This window comes from Hyaena hyaena, unplaced genomic scaffold (assembly GCF_003009895.1).
Source record: "Hyaena hyaena isolate Hyena2069 unplaced genomic scaffold, ASM300989v1 scaffold_177, whole genome shotgun sequence".
Taxonomy (NCBI): Eukaryota; Metazoa; Chordata; class Mammalia; order Carnivora; family Hyaenidae; genus Hyaena; species Hyaena hyaena.
In genome coordinates this window covers 1,047,465-1,065,155 of record NW_024080810.1, presented here as the reverse complement: position 1 = coordinate 1,065,155, position 17,691 = coordinate 1,047,465, and the positions used below count along the sequence as shown (strand labels likewise).

The following is a 17,691-nucleotide window of genomic DNA, read 5'->3' as shown; positions in this document are numbered from 1 at the left end:
CATTCTTCTCAAACTTCTCCAAAAAATAAGAAGAGAAAGGAGAACTTCCAAGTTCATTCTGTGAAGCCAGCATTACCCTGATACCCAAACCTGATAAAGACATTACAATAAACGAGAACTACAGGCCAATATCTGTAAAGAACCTAGATACAAAAATCCTCAACAAAATATTAGTAAACCAAATCCAACAATACATTAAAAAAATCACTCACCACAATCAAGTGGGACTTATTCCTGGGATGCAAGGGTAGTTCAGTATTTACAAAATCACTCAACGTGATACATCACATCAACAGGAGGAAGGATTAAAAACTATATGATCATTTCAATAGATGCAGAAAAAGCATTTGACAAAGTACCACATCTATTCATGATAAAGACCCTCAATAAAGTAAGTTTAGAGGGAACATACCTCAACAAAAAAAAAGCCATGTGTAAAAATCCACAGCTGGCATCATACTCATTGGTGAAAAACTGAGAGCTTTCCCCCTAAGGTCTGGAAAAAGACAAGGATGTCCACTGTCACCATTTTCATTCAGTATAGTACTGGGCATCCTAGCTGCAGAAATCAGACAAAAAAAGAAAAAAAGAAAAGGCATCCAAATTGATAAGGAAGAAGTGAAACTTTAACTCTTATATAAGGACCTATTATATATAGAAAACCCTAAAGACTCCACCAAAAAACTACCAGAACTGATAAATGAATCCAATAAAATCACAGGAAACAAAAGCAATATACAGAAATTCATTGAATTTCTATACACTAATAATGAAGTAGCAGAAAGAGAAATTAAGAAAATATTGCCATTTACCTTTGTGCCAAAAATCCAAAAATAAGGAATAAAATTAACAAGGAGGTGAAAAACTGTACTCATAAAACATTGTTGAAAGAATTGAAGATGACACAAAGAAATGGAAAGACATTCATGCTCATGGATTGGGAGAAGAAATATTTTTTTAAACACTCATACAACCCAAAGCAATCTACAGATTTAATGCAGTTCTTGTCAAAATACCAATAGGGTTTTTCACAGAACGACAACAAACAATCCTAAAATTTATATGGAACCACAGAAGACCCTGAAGAGCCAAAACAATCTTGAGGAAGGAGAACAAAACAAAACTGGAGTATCACAATTCCAGATTTCAAGATATAATTGAGAGCTGTAGTAATCAAAACAGTATAGTGCTGACACAGAAATAGACATATAGAGCAGTGGAACAGAATAGAAAGCCCAGAAATCCATGATTATATGGTCAGTTACTCCATGACAAAGGAGGCAAGAATATGCATCAAGAAAAAGACATTTTTCTCTCCAATAAATGCTATTGGGAAAACTGTGCCACTTTGTTACACTTACTTACTTAAAAATAAGCTGAAAATGGGTTAAGTACCTAAATATGAGACCTGAAACCATTAAAATTCTAGAAGAGAGCACAAGCAGTAATTTCTCTGACATTGGCTGTAGCAAGATTTTTCTAGATATGTCTCCTAAGGCAATGGAAACAAAAGCAAAAACAAACCATTGGATATATCAGAATAAGAAGCTTCTACACAGCAAAGGGAATCAACAAAACAAAAGACCGCCTACTGAATGGCAGAAGATATTTGCAAGTGATATATTTGATAAAGGGTTAATATCCAAAATATATTAACAATATATATTGAACATATACAACTAAACACCAAAAGAATAAATAATCCAGTTAAAAAAAGGACAGAGGATTGGGGCACCTGGGTGGCTCAGTTGGTTATGCATCCGACTTCAGCTCAGGTCGTGATCTCACAGTTCATAGCTTTGAGCCCCACATCAGGCTCTGTGCTGACAGCTCAGAGCCTGGAGCCTGCTTCAGATTCTGTGTCTCCCTCTCTCTCTGCCCCTCCCCTGCTTGTGCTCTGTCTCTCTCTCTCAAAAATAAACAAACATTAAAAAAAATTAAAAATGGAAAGAAGACATTCTTCCTCCAAAGAAGACACAGATGACCAAGAGACATGTGAAAAGATGCTCAACTTACTAACCATGAGGAAAATGCAAATCAAAACTATAGTGAAATATCACCTCCTTCCTGTCATAATGGTTAAAATAAAAAACACAAGAGGAATGCCTGGCTGGCTCATTCACTTGAGCATCCAGCTCTTGATTTCAGCTCACGTTGTGGGATTGAGCCCACATCAGGCTCCATGCTGAGTGTGGAGCCTGCCTAAGATTCTCTCTCTCTCCCTCTGTCCCTCTCCCCCGCTCTCTGTCTAAAATAAAATATGAATAATAATAAATAAAATTTAAAAATGTAAAAAACAAAACAAAAAAACAAGTCTTGACAAGAATGTGGCTAAAAAGGAACCCTTGTGCACCGTTGGTAGAAATACAGATTGGTGCAACCACTGTGGAAAATATAGAGGTTCCTCAAAAAATGAAAAACAGATTTACCATATGATGCAGTAATTCCACTCCTGACATTTACCCAAGGAATATGAAAACACTAATTTGAGAAGATATATGCACCCCTTTGTTTATTGCAGTATTACTTACAATAGGCAAACTAAGGAAGAAACCCAAATGTCCTTCAATAGATGAATGGATAAAGTGTTAGAGTGGAATATTACTTTGCCATACAGAAGAAGGAAATCTTGCCATTTGCAATACCATGGATGGATCTGGAGAGCCTAAAGCGAAGTGAAATAATTCAGAGAAAGACAAAAACCATATGACTTCACTCATATGTGCAATTTAAGAAACAAAACAGAAAAAAAAGGAGACAAACCAATTATAGACTCTCAACTATACAGAACACACTGATGGTTACCAGAGAGGAATTGCGTTGGGGGACAGGTGAAATAGATGAAGGGGATCTAGAGTACACCTATGATGATGAACACTGAGTAGTGTATAGATTTGTTGAATCACTGTATTGTACGCCTGAAACTAATATGGCACTGTACGTTAATTATACTGGAATTTTAAAAAAGAAAAAAATTTATTTACCCCATAAAACCACCAATAAAGTAGGAGAATAAAATAAAAGTATCTTTTTAATATGCTGTGTCTCAAAAATTTTGCCTCTCATGATGCACCCATTTCTGTGAAGTGGTTAGATGTTCTTTTCCACCAAAACAAAGGTAAAATGAAATCGAAACTTAAAAGGGGTTGGGGGCGGTGGTCAGAATCAGCACCAGAGAGAGGCTAAAGAAATTTTCCCTTGCTGATAACAAAGGAAGATTTGGGGATGAATAAATTAGTATTAGATTTGGCTGCATGTAATATAGGGAAAAAGGCTTAAACACATAAGGACTTACTATCTTTTATGAAAGAGCTTAGTGGTGGCAACGTACGCAAGTATGAGAGCTCTACAGATTTATCATAGACCTCCTGCCTTTTCACATATTAAGTACATCCTTGGGTTTTCCTCATGGTCCAAAGTGGTTGCTGGAATTCCAGCTATCATGTTTGTATTCCAACCAGGAGAGAATAGGGAAAGACCAAAGGCTCACCTCCTACATTGAATCCATCCTATCAAGCAGTCTTCCTTTAAGTTCCTTATAATATTTCCTTGTATATATCATTGTCCTGATCATTTCCTTTTGGGAAGTTAATAGATACATTTAAAATCTAAAGAATGGAGGGATAGTAATTTAAGCATATTATACATAGATATGAGGATAAACATCCAAATAACCACTTGTTGTAAGCATTCCCTCTGTACAAGAGGAATGGGGAATGGTGTGCAGGTGGGTGAGTAGGAGCTCCTATTTGTTAAAATAAGCTTTATAGAATTATTTGATTGTTAAAAGTATATGGATACATAGCCTTGATTTTTAAAATTTAACACTGACTGAAAGAAGGAAAAACCTCCATGGGTGTTCTCAAACACAACACATCAGCACATACAGAAACAGCTTTTCCTTTGATGGTTTGGCCAAGAAGAAAGTTTTTCTTAGATTACAAATTAAGATAGGATTTTTACTCAAACTGTCAAAGAATAAAGCCAGCTCCAAGTCTCTCCTGTAGGTTCACATTTACAAAACCGAATCATCTGAGTCTCCAGCACACGTTGGCAAGCAGCAATTCTCCTAACTTTTCATTTCGCTGCACCACAGCATCTTTGTGACTGATGGTTGAAGATCTGTTTCTTGGGGCAAGAGCCTGACGCTAAGGTTAAATGTTGTCTCTGTTGTTCAAGGCGAGGGCCGACCAAGCCAGAAGTCCTGTTGATCCAGTGGCCTGGAAAGCGATCAAATCGCCGAGTCCAGAGACACAACAGCTTCTCCCCGAAAAGCCCCCAGTTCAGTGCCTGTGGCTCAGGTAATGCAGCTTTGCCATTTTTCTTCTTCCAAAACTGACTCAGGTTTTATTTTCACATTTATATTTTTAAGCAAATAAAACAGCAGTAGTAATGAAATGCTTTCCTTATACCAGATAAGTTTGTCTGAAACCACAGTGGCAAGGAGCCTATGGTAAGAACTAGGTGAAGATCCACCCCATTGTTTCCTTGAGAATCCCACAACCGCGCTTCGCAGTGCACAGAGGGATGATGGGACCTTGAGACCTGTAGAAATTCCCATCATTCTCAAGGAAGGAAGCACCCTTTACCCTGATTTGCTCCTATCCCCTCAAGCCTGCCTAATCATACACAGTCTGTTTCAGGAAAAGGATCCTTATTTCCTTTCATGATGGGATTATAGTCATAGCTGGCATTTTTGAAGTGTATACTATAATATAACATTTATTGGGCTGAAACCTTACTTTTAAAAGTATTTTTAATATTTATTTTCAAGAGAGAGAGAGTGAGCAAGTGGGGCCGGAGCAGGGAGAGAGGGACAGAGGATATAAAGCAGGCTCTGCAGTGACAGCGGCAAGCTGTCACGAACTGTGAGATCATGCCCTGAGCTGAAGTCTAACACTCAGTTGAGTGTCCAGGCACCCCTGGACTAAAACCTTATTAATAATTTTAGGTCATTATATTTTAATCAGGTCATTTATAATAACTACTTTAAAATTCATTTGAAATATACAAATTCGTGTTATAAAATATCACAGTAATTTCTAGAATTATATAACTAGATTATATAACTAGAATTATATAAGTGATTATATAAACCTCACTTGGACATACCATTTTAACACAATTAACGTTTAAATATCTCATATTTCACAAAATCAAAGTACTAACTCTAGCCTATATTTATACATACTGTACTTGGAAGGTTTCAAAGTGCTTTCTTGAACACTGTCTTAAATTCTAATACCTTATGAGATAGATGTTAGTATCTTTATTTCCCCAGAAGTGCAGCAGTTTGTTCAAGGTCATATGATTCATTAGACCACTTTTGCTCAGAAACAACCTCAGAATCTCAGTGTTTACAATTGCAAATATTTGTCTTTTTCACTCATGGGTCTGTAATTGATTGTGATTTGGGTGATGTGTGCTCCCTAGCCTCTAGGTTGGCTTCAGCTCTGCTCCTCAAGTAGCCTCCTGGGATCAGTGACTACTTGGAGCAAATTCTTCTCCTGGTGGGTGTCAGAAGCATAAGTCACCAGGCCAAAACCACACAGCTCAGTTAAACCACTGTGTGCATCTTATCTGCCAGCTCTCCATTGGCCCAATGAGTCACATGCCAAACCCAGAAATAGTGGGAAGGGGGATGTACTCCATCCATTGTGGTAGGAGGTGCTGCAAAGTTGAGGGGCAAAGGTTGTATACATATAATTCCGTAACAGGAAGAAAGTGGAAAAATTAGGAATAGTGGTACAGGCTACCGTGTATTGACTAGAAAATGACAGTACTAAGCTCCTGAGTCAAAATATGGATTGTTCTTCATGCTTTAACCATTTAGAAAACACAGCAAAACGCGAAATATCCTTCTGAGGAATTTTGATGTGACAGCCACCTTAAATTCTTTTAGGAACAACCCAGAATGGAATATGTTAACTAATTCCTAAACTGAAAATAAACATACATTTTGTTTATATAGTTACAATGTTTTCTGTTATAAGGCCCCTTATTTTGATTTTTGCGGCCACTTCTGTGTGACTGTGTTCTGACTTAGTTTTGCGTCATAATTTCTGCGATAGGCTTTGAGAGTTTTACCTAAGAATGCAGAGAGTGAAGTGAATTCTAATGTAAAGTACTACCTCTTTATAATTTTGATCTTATCTTTCTAACTTTCAAAGCTAAAACAGGGTTTTATGGTTTGAATTCAATTACATTCTCCCATCAAGAAATATTCAATACTATTATCTCAACAAATGCCTATGAAGTCATTTTGCACAGGCTGCCATAAGGATACAGAAGGATGCCAGGATGTTTGTGCAGGGTCTCAGACTACAGCTCTTCCCTCTGCACCTTTGAATAATCTCCAGGTCACGAAGTCAAGCCCCATGTTGGGTGTAGAGCTTGAAAAAACAATAATAAAAGCAATTTATTTTAAAAAACATAATTAACAGCAATTATAAAAGCAGAACTTATGTAGTGTTTGACCTGGTGCTAGACTATAGATATGTGTTTATGTATATGCCCATACAGACATACGTATGCTACGTATATACATGCATATGTGTGTATATATATACATATATATTCTAATTTATTCAAATTTATTCCTCACAGTGACTATGTGGCTACTGGTGATATTATGACCATTTTAAAAGCAAAGAAGCGAAGGCCAGAGGAGCCAAGTAATTTGACCTTGATCTTCAGGTTCCAGAGTCTGCACTCTTAACTGTTATGCCATGACCATAGTGTCCATGTTTACTTGGGTTAGTCCCTAGGAAAGGAGACAGCAGCTACCTGGCTGCGCTCAAGGCTGTTATTTCCCTGGCTCCTGCCACTGTTGTGGAAGTAAGTTTAGAATTATTGACTGAAGCTTTCCTTTTTCAAGAGAAAAATCAGCCGTCTCACTGGGTGGTAAAAATGTCTCAGCAGGATCTGTTCTTTGACTGTCGAAGGTCAGTACAGGCAACAACATAAAAATCACAGGCTTGTGAGAATGAGCCCCCTGGGATGCCTAGACCTATGGAAATCAATAACTTAGAGAGCACTCACGTGAATACATTTCTTAAAAGGGTGCTGACTAGTCAGTGACACTGTGTGCTTCCTTCAGGGTTAAAGGAAAGTTCTGAGATGCCAAATTCCTGCTCTGTTTAATATATTGCCCTCATGATTTCCCCTCAAGGCTCATTAGAAGAAGACAACCAGTGGATGACCCAGATCAATAGACTCCAGAAATTAATTGATCGACTGGAAAAGAAGGTGGGTGCTTCCTTTTCTTTCTTCTCCCTCTCCCTTATCAGTACATTCTGACTCATTTTCCTCGTTGTATTAATATATCCATGGCTGTCCCACAGATAGAATAATAGCCAGGAGCTCTGTGATGGCTACAGATGGCTGCTTGGTAGTTATCTGGCCCTTTCTGTTAAAGCAAATAGACAAACTCACGTTAATTCTTAGGCCACCCACCCCTACCCCCTAGTCATATGTACAATATGTAGAGTTGCAAGTTAAATAAATGTCCTGCATTGTTCAACTCTTGAGTTATCAGTGCCATAAGTAGCAGGGTGCTTGAATGATGCAAGTGGTAGCTGTTAGGGACGACCTGGATAATGTCTTGGGAATGTTTCAGAGTGACTCAGGGAAATGGTTGTGTGATATGCTAAAAGACAAAATTACATTCCCAACCTCTAGAAAGTAGCTTGTTAACTGACGAAGGAGGAGAACATCTTGATTAACAGTCCCAGAGCACTGTATTTAAAGGAGAGGAGAGACTTCCCTGAAAGTAAAATGTATTGTTACTAAAATTGGAATAAATGCTGGCCTGCTAACAAGCAGATATTTGCAATGGAGCGGTAAAATTTTAGTAAGAAGAGAGCAGCTAGAGAGGATATTCACGTAAGGGTGATAACATGAGTAAAGCTTAAATAGACCAGCTTAGTCTTTCATTCGGGAAAATGATAACAAATAAGATTGTGTGGATGGATGGGGGCCATATTATGGGTGGCATTAAATAACAGGAAAAGGGATTCGGACTTGGTCTTGAGACAACAGGAGACATTTGTTATTTTTCAACAGGTAAGTGATATAACCAAAGAGATCTTTTAGATAGAAAATTGGACAGCAAGCATACAAACTGGGTTTAAACAGGAAAATTCAAAGTCAGAGCCACCAAAGCCAGCTCAAGCAATGACATTAATGAGCAGGTTGTAGATCTGAGCCTGCTGGGATTAGGTATGACAAGAGATGGGCCTGTATTATATGACTGAAAAGAAAATGACAGACTAAAAGACTTAAAGTGAAATTAACAGGATGGGTTATGATGGGTATGATGGGTAAAGGACGGAGGAATCTCAAAGAGGAGTCTGAGAATTTAAGCCTGAGTGTCTCAGTCGATCGTGCCATTAACAGAAAGGGGGAGACAAGTGAGAGATAATGTGTCAGGTGAGGTGAGGAGGTGAACTGGTTTATTAGATGTGTTAATCCCAAGATCTAATAGGATATTTAGGCTGAAATGTTCAGTTAGATGTCAGTAGGTAAGAAGTCAGGCCAATGGTTTAGGTTTTTAAGAACCATCCCCACAAAGATGAAACTTCCAAGTCCTGAGGTGGAGTAAGATCTCTGAAAAGGAGGTTCCGTACAAGTAATCAAGTCCAGGGAAAGCAACCTTGGAGAATGCCAGTCGCTGTGACACCATGTCATCATTTGTTACATTTACATTGGCCACTTCCTAGGCAAATAACCTAAACTTAACGGTTTGCAGCAATTCAGCTTTCTTCCTTCCTATTTTATGAATTGATAGGTGAACTGAGACTAAAAATATTCATATGAAAATTAGTTTTCCAGTCATGGAAGGCCTGGAAATCCATGACCTCTATTTGGAAAGCAGATCTTGTTAAAACATGGTCTATTGTTACATAAATTTAGATTCATTTAAAGAACACAAAAACCTCCTTTTCAAATTGCTTTGAGATGCTTGGCAAACCTGTCTTTATTTGGTTTCTTAACTTTATATAGCTATTTTTAAAGGAATAGCTTAAACTTAGGTCATGCCTTTTTTCCAACTTTAAATCAAAGTGTTATCACATCTCTTTCTTTCCTAGACTTTTTCTTCCTCCCTTTCTATGAAAGAGTTTCATTTTGAGGACAATGTCTGAGAGATTTGCTGAAAGTGTGATGTGATGGTCTTCAGCATTGGGTTCCAGCTGTGCGTGGCTCAGCAGGACCTGTCCTAATGAATGGAGAGGCAGTGCAAGTTCAAGTTCCGTTTGCTTCTACAACTTATTCTGTACTGCGAATTAGGCTTTTAGAGGAAAAACTACCCAATTGCCAAACAGTAGCTAAGTGCATGTCATTTCACAGCTGACTCTCTCGTCTCCTGCTGTCTTTGGCACTAGGTTTGATCTCCCCGTTAAGAGGAAGTGTGCCTGCAGTGGAACACGTGTTCTCTTTTCTCTCCACTTAGTGTGATAAATCCTTCCTGCACCGGAAACCAAGCCCAGGGCCATTCATGTGAGGGGGGAAGATAATATTTGCAATCTCTACAGATACCTTCAGGCAGTCTTTCCATTTCAGCCTCTATGAGGATATATGGGGATATATTGAGACTGTATTTTGTATTTTGCTCACACTCTGCAGAAAACATATTTATGTTATCTGTTCAAATCAAAACCTGTTCAGTCTTCATGAAGCCCTAAGTATATCATCAGATCACAGGACAGCCTCATTTGAAGGAGTACAGCTAAGGATGTTGCATGCATACAGCGTCTTTTAAGCTGTTCTCATCTTAGGTCAAAGAAAGTGGAAATGAAAAGTGTGCCTGAGTAGGTGTTAGGGAAAGAGTGGTCAAGGACACCATTGCTGTTCCAGTTTCTGTCTTTAAGATTCAGTTCACATCCATATGCATTGCATCACGTCGCCCTCATAGAAAAGCTATGATTTAAATGGGGCGTTCATTCAGCCATTCCTTTATTCAACTGTTTGTTAAGCATCTACTTTATGCCAGGTATTATTCTGGCAGTGGAAATGCAGCAGTGATCCAAACAGGTAAGGTTCTTGGTCCAATAAAAACAGATAAAAATCAGTAAACAAATAAATGAAACAAGGTAATTTCAGAGAGTGAAAAGTACTCTGAGGACAAACTAAGGCAATATGGTGGATATGAGGGGTTGGATACCTAAGTGGGTGATCCAGGAAGGTTGCCCTACGACAGTGATATTTGAGTTGAGGTATGAGAAAGGATAAGGAGCCAGCTAGATGAAGCCCTAGGGAAAGAGAATTTAAGCAGAGGAAACAGTAAACCCTACATGGGGTACCTGGGTGGCTCAGTCGGTTGAGCACCAACTTTGGCTCAAGTCATGATGTTACGGTTCATGAGTTTGAGCCCCGTGTTGGGCTCTGTGCTGATAGCTCAGAGCCTGGAGCCTGCTTCGGATTCTGTGTCTCCCTCTCTCTTTCTGCCCCTCCCTTGCTCATGCCCTGTCTCTCTTTCAAAAATAAAATAAAAAACATTTTAAAAAGGTGAACGCTAGATAAGTTAAATAACATGTTGAAGGTTTTACTGCAAGAGAGTAGCAGAGCTAAAGCAACATAGCTCTGATTTTAACAGGCTTGTGTTCTATCAGACCGTCTAGATTTCTACAGATTTCAAAGGATTTCTTATCTATTTGAAGGAATTATTGTGTATAATCCTCACCACCAATGGTAGAATATATATTCTTAGAATGAAGTCCTCAGAGGTTACATGCTTGGTTTCACTAGAGACACTAGCATCATCCACTGAACACGGTAAAAATTCTAGGATCTTTTTAACAGCCCTTCATTTTTAGAAAATCTCAATAGTGATTTCATTTGCTTTTGAATTCATGTTTTAGTAAAGTAAAACCTCACTAGAGTGTGAATATATTATAGCAGTTGCGCTAATGTCCATCGTGTTCTCCCTAGAAGAGTGGTGATCAATACGAACAGCAAAAGAAATCCGTCTACTCATTTTTTTCCTTTTTTTTTTTTTTTTTTTTACTGTTCTACCATTTCCCTGTTTTGGTGAATCGCCTCTCCATTTTGTTCTCTTTTAATGCATCAGTAAACTTAAAGTAATAACAAATTGAACACACTGAAATGGCTTGTTACCATTGATAAATGGGTAAAAGAGTCTTTACTGGAAAAGCTTCATTTTTAAAATCAGAATGATTCCATATCCTTTCAGATAATGAGCTTCTTTTGCCACAATGTTAGCTATAAAAGGGTTACCATTCAAGTATATGGTATTTTTCTTTAACTAATATCTGGCCCCTTCTTTCCCCATTTCTTTCTTTAAAGGATCTCAAACTTGAACCACGGGAAGAAGAAGTTATTGAAGGGAATACTAAATCTGTAAGTACTTTTTTTTCTAGGTCAAAGTGGTGAAAACAGGCACTTTGCAAATATGACTTAGTTTCTTCATTAGTTACTCTCTCAGTGAAAATTTTAAAGAGTAATACAATAGGCATATTTTATTTTGCATGGCTATGTAGTAGTTTCTAAATTGTGATTTGCAGAAACCTAACAATGCCTACTTTGTAGACATTTTATGTAAGTACCTAGCATGTTACATGTGCAAAATGAGAATTTTATGCATATATAAGTCAATGAGTTATTGAATAATTGATTATGAGCAGCAGAGAATGGCCACATTCAAATTACATCATAAATATTTTATAACCCCTCCAAGCCTGAGTGCCACACCTGTGCTGAAACTTGATTCTATTTAGTATTATGTTACTCAGGGCCAGGTACACTGGAAGTGCTCAGAAATCATTTTTCAAAAAAAAAAAATTGACATTTGGAGAAGAAGGAGCATTTACACTCATAGGGAAAAGACTTCCACCCATAGTGGTGGCAATTTATAGAGATTGAAAGAAGATAAAGTGATGTTAATAGGCACTAAGACAAAAAGAAATTTGTGATTAAGTTAACTAATTGAAAAGCAACACATATATAGGATTTGTTATTTTACTTTATTTTGAGGCACATATTTGTAGCACATTCTGTTTGGGAAAAGTGAATCGTCGCATTTTCGTTTAGTGGACATTTAAATTTTAAAATCTTGGCAACCCGCAGAAAATCACCTTTTTCTTAATATCTTAAGTGTATTGTGTACTGTAGAGATCTTACAGGATCAATCACACTTACATGAGACAAAGATAGGAAATACCCTTCATCTCTGTGCCGTCACTTATTCCACAGGCACTGCCTATGCAATAGAAGGTAGGGCTCACCTGGCCATCAGCTCCTACCCATCTGTCCAAACTCATAGCACAAAGGGGAAGTTTTGGAGGGTTCTCAGAAAGTTTAATAATGGCTGTTATGATTGGAATCCTATAGATATGGACACTTTCCTCAAAGACAATCTGTAGTTCACTCATGTTCAGTGCTCTCTTCCTCCAAAGAGAGGGGTATGGTCTGTGTTAATTTATCAGGCGCCCAGAATTCTAAAGGGGGAGATTTGGGTGAGAAGGAGAGAAGGCTGTCGAGTGCACATACTGGGAATGCTGGTAGGCACAGAATTGTGACCTTGCGATCTCTCATCTCTATCATCAATTAGATTTGCATGTAGAGAACACTACACTTTAGTCCAGAAAACTCAATATAACATTTCTAATGTTGAGAAAGACCATTGTCTATTCTTACATAATTTCCGGACATGAGACTATTCTCTCTCATAGCTATGTGAGAGAGAAATCGTCTAAGAATTGTTTATTAAAGGTGACAGACTGTTCCATTCTCTGGTCCCTTGCGGAAGAGAGACCAATGTCAATTTTAAAAGATTTATCAACCCACACAGCATTACTAATTCAATAGTACATAAAAGTACTTAAAAGAACAAAATGGGACTGGGAAGGTGGTTTAGCAGTCAATATTATTTAAAAGCAGGAAAGAATATTCCTTAACTATTTTCAACCACATGTAAAGGTAAGATAGTTGTGCTCTTGGGGAATACACATAGTATTGATTTGAGCAAGTTTATTTTTCAGAGCTACCAATAAGATTTTTGTCATTAAAAGTTGTATTTGATCATTAGCGGTAGGGATGCATCACTGTCTGTCCTCGTGACGCCTTCTGTATTCAGTGACCAAAACCAAACTTCACTGTTCCCAGCTGGCACTCATCATTACACACTCCATGTTCAGTGATTTAGCTTTGTGACCAAAACCAGTTTTAGACTTCATTGACTAGGAAGGTAGTTTGCCTTTTCCATTGGTGAATACTTGAGAACTTTGAAAAATAAATTGCCCACTGGAAATCAGAGACTAAAGTTTTATGATATACTTTGTTTTTTTTTAAGTTTATTTATTTACATTTGAGAGAGAGAGAGAGAGAGAGAGAGAGAGAGAGAGAGGGAATCCAAAGCAGGCTCTGTGCTGTCAGAACAGAATGCAGGGCAGGGCTTGAACTCACAAACCATGACCTCATCACCTGAGCCAAAATCAAGAGTCGGGAACTTAGCCTACTGAGCCACGCAGGTGCCCCATGATATACTTTATTTTTTAAAAGCTAATCTTTAGTGAGTCTTTACTATGTGCCAGGTATCATCCCAAACACACACCTCTATAATTTACTTCATCTTCACAATAGCCACCTGAAGTGGTGCCATCTTAACCCCATTTTGCAGGTGGAGAACCAAGATGTGGAAGGATTTAACCCCCCTAGCTAGCTGGACCCCAGCAGTTCTACACCAGACCTGCACCTGCCTACATGCTGCAATGGTCCGACTCTAGTGTTTGGTGCATTTGTGGACACTAAAGTAGAGTTGTTCTTTGCTAGTGAGGTGGGGAGCGGACAGATGACTTCTTTTCCTGAGATTTCCTACCGTTAGAGCAGAGCAGTAGTATCTGGTGGGCTTATTTCAGCACACAGCAAGAGTCCTGAACCCAGCTAGCTCCCGTATCCAGTTTTCTGGGACATGAGCCATTACATAATGATGAGTCTAAGATATGACTTCTTTCTCTTTTTTTCTTTTAAGGCCCTTTGTTTATCCTCAGTGAGAAGTAACATCTATTGAATATCTATCCTGGGCAAGATTTTTACATACACATTTCCATTTAATCATCCCCAAAACTGTGATACTAAGTGCCATGGTTCTAATTTCATTTGGTGATTTTTGGATGAAAAGATGAAGTAACTGATTCAAGGCCACATAGCTAGTAAAAGTAAAGCCAAGTTTTTTTAAAAATTTGTGCACTTTGTTCTTAAAGAGGAAAGGAAGGAGGCCAAGATGATGGAGGTAGATGAGAGACCATGTGCAGGGCTCTAGAGATTTCAGGACCACCTCTATACTTCCCTGGAATGTATAGGGCATGAATGAAATTTATTAAAGAGCTTTTAAGAATAGTCAATGACAAAAGCAATGTCTTGCTTGCTTGTTCCATGAAGAACAATCACCAGTTATATGCCAGGCCCTGGAGGAGGGTGTGGAGATGAAATGGTGAATATTCCAGGCTACAGGATAGACCAGAAAGAGCTGCAGTGATTAAACAACGGTCTACGATACACTGTGATGAAAATTATTATAGAAAAGTATAGATTTGACACAACTTAGGAGGCCGGGGAATGCTTCCAGAATGACCTAGTATTCAAAATGAAGTCAAAAAGAATAAGGAGGAGTTTTTTTTTTTTTTAAATATTGACTTAGCCCTTATGACATTGAATTGTTCAAATGGCGCACCAAGAGAACAGCACTTAGGTGCTATGTGGGAATATTAAAATGTTCCAAGTGGTTTACAACAAGCATGTGACAAAGATAGCAAGTTTTGGAATTCATAACTGTACTCTTGCCATAATGAAAAAGGGAATGTCCATCAGAGATAAACCCAGATCTAAAATCCAAGACTATGACTTTATGACTCATGGAGCATTTGGGGATAATTCTTGTCTTCTAGCTGTCAAGTACAAAGCAGGGAGTATGAACCATTGAAAGGTCAATATGATTTTTGAAGGGAATCCAGCCAGACCACACATCTTGGATCTGGGCAGGACTATAGATTCACCCAGATCCTTTCGGCTTGGTGCCATTGTATGCCTCACATGGCACTTCTTATCAAACAATTATGGGAAAAAGATCATGATTTCCTCGATACTTTCTATATTCAAAGAGTTCTTTTTGGATTCAAAATAATTTTAAACAAGGTTTGATCTCATTCTGGTGCTTTTCAAAAGCTCTAGCATTTCTTGGGTACATTATTTTTGTTTATACCAGAATAACGTATACAATAGGTATTTACAAATCTAATATATTTTTCTGCCTTTCTCCCCTCATAAAGCCTGTGAATAATACATTGTGAGGTAAATGAATCCCACCATACAATATCATATGGATTGGGAGTTATTGCCAATAAACATGTCAGGGACCATTAGAACATAGTCTTGCTCTGCTATACCTATTATGAGATTGAACAAGAGCACACAAGAAAAGCTGTTACATTTCTGAAGACATGCTTGGAACACAATTGTAAAGTAAGTAGAGCTGGAAAACATGAACCAAATTAGTTGCATTTAAAATATTCCCGTCTCCAGAGATTAAAACAGCTGAACATCCTTGAAATAAAAAAATCCAAGGGGTGCCTGGGTGGCTCAGTCAGTTAAGCATCTGACGTTTGGTTTCAGCTCAGGTCATGATCTCATGATTCATGAGTTCAAGCCCCACATCAGGCTCTGCACTATCAGTGCTTCAGATTCTCTCTCACACCCTCTCTCTCTGCCCCTCCTGTGCTTTCTCTCTCAAAATAAATAAACTTAAAAAAAAAAATCCAAGAAATCAAGGGCGCCTGGGTGGCTCAGTCAGTTAAGCGTCTGACTTCGGCTCAGGTCATGATCTCACGGTTCGTGGGTTCAAGCCACGCGTCGAGCTCTGTGCTGACAGCTAGGTCAGAGCCTGGAGCCTGTTTCAGATTCTGTATCTCCCTCTCTCTCTGACCCTCCCCTGATCATGCTGTCTCTCTCTCAGAAATAAATAAAAAACATTTTTTAAAAAATCCAAGAAATCAAAAGTAGATGCAGCTACCCTAATGTGACTGGCAAATACTCTTCTGTACATATTCCATCATAATTCCATCATAACAAAATCACTATAAAGTAAATAATAAGGGCTACACCACCCCTTCTAAAACAGAGAAACAAAAATGCTCTAGGCTGGCTGTTCACACCAGATTTCAGTGAGGATCTCAGGCTGTGTATTTGACGTAAGTGACATATAGAAATATCACAAAGGTATTAGGACTCCTTTGCTCCACATCCTACAACTTGGCCTGGCCAGCCTAGAAAAGGTAAGGGTTTTCTTTGGAGCTCATACGATCTACCTTAAATTACCAAGGAGATTTAAAAAGTATCTCTTGGGGCACTGGGTGGCTCAGTTGGTTAAGCGTCCGACTTCGGCTCAGGTAATGATCTTGCGGTTGGTGGGTTTGAGACCCACATCGGGCTCTGTGCTGACAGCTCAGAGCCTGGAGCCTGTTCCAGATTCTGTATCTGTATCTCCCTCTCTCTCTGACCCTCCCCTGCTCACTCTCTCTCTCCCTCTCTCAGAAATAAATAAAACATTTAAAAAATTTTTTTAAAATAATAAAAAAAATAAAAAGCGTCTCTTGTCACAGTAGGCATAACACATAGACAGATGATCTGGACCTCATAAATTGATTTCTTGGTGTAAGTGTCTGAGGAAAGGAGGGAAAAGGCATGCCTTGTTTGGACTGCAAAGTAAATTTAATTTCCAAATCATATTCACATCCATCTATGTAAGTGAAGTGAATCACTTAGCTACTGCTGTGTAACAAAGCACCCAGAATGGAGTGGGTTAAGCCACAATTCTGGAGGTAGGCGGTTTCAAGTGCGATCAAGTGGGTGGTTCTGGTGTCAGCAGGCCCCCTTAGGGCACCTGTAGTCTGCTGCATGCCAGCTTTGCTGATCTTGGTGGGGGCCTCAGCTGGGATGAATCCGCTGATTCAGCTCTGTTCTATGTCGTCTTTAATTCACCATCACACAGGTTGGCAAACTACAGTGCACTGCCTGTTTTTACCTATAAAGTATTATTGGAACACAGCCACACCCATTTGTCTGTTATCTGTGGCCGCTCGCACACTAAAACAGAGTTGAGGAAGGTGACAGGAACCTCATGGACCACAGCGCCTAAAATATTTGCTATCTGTCCCTTTATGTAAAGAGTTTGCTGACCACTGTTCTCACAGGGCTTGTTCACATGACAGTTTGAGGGATCAGAGAGAAAGAATGGAAACTCACAAGGCCTCTGGAGGCCTAACCATGAAACTGGCACACTCTTATTTCTGCCATGTTCTATTGGCCAAAGCAAGTTTATAAGGCTGGCCCAGATCCAAGGGAAGGAGAAGTTGAATCCATGTTTCGATAGGTGAAGCCCAAAAGTCACATTTCTTTTTTTTTCTTTTTTCTTTTTTTTTTTTTTTTTTGGTGTGGGTAGTCTTCTTATTTTTTATTTTATTTATTTATTTTTTTACAAATAGTTTATTGTCAAATTAGTTTCCACATAACACCCAGTGCTCATCCCCACAAGTGTCCTCCTCCATGCCATCCCTTCCTCCCCCCACATCCATCAGTCCTCAGTTTTTGTCAGCATTCAAGAGTCTCTCATGGTTTGCCTCTCTCCCTTTCCCCCACCATTTCCCCCCTTCTTCTCCCCCTTGTTCCTCCGTCAAGTTC

General features: G+C 38.7%; 1 protein-coding gene across 3 annotated transcripts in view; it reads left to right on the top strand.

Annotated features, from left to right (window-relative positions):
- NECAB1 (N-terminal EF-hand calcium binding protein 1) overlaps positions 1 to 17,691 on the top strand; it is a 184,409-nt gene that overhangs the window by 143,080 nt on the left and 23,638 nt on the right. For all 3 annotated transcript variants that reach the window (XM_039240593.1, XM_039240592.1, XM_039240591.1), the window contains exons 7-9: positions 4,180 to 4,301; positions 7,172 to 7,248; positions 11,305 to 11,358. In XM_039240593.1, coding sequence (XP_039096524.1) covers positions 4,180 to 4,301; positions 7,172 to 7,248; positions 11,305 to 11,358 — 253 coding nt within the window. The remainder of the gene's footprint in view (positions 1 to 4,179; positions 4,302 to 7,171; positions 7,249 to 11,304; positions 11,359 to 17,691) is intronic.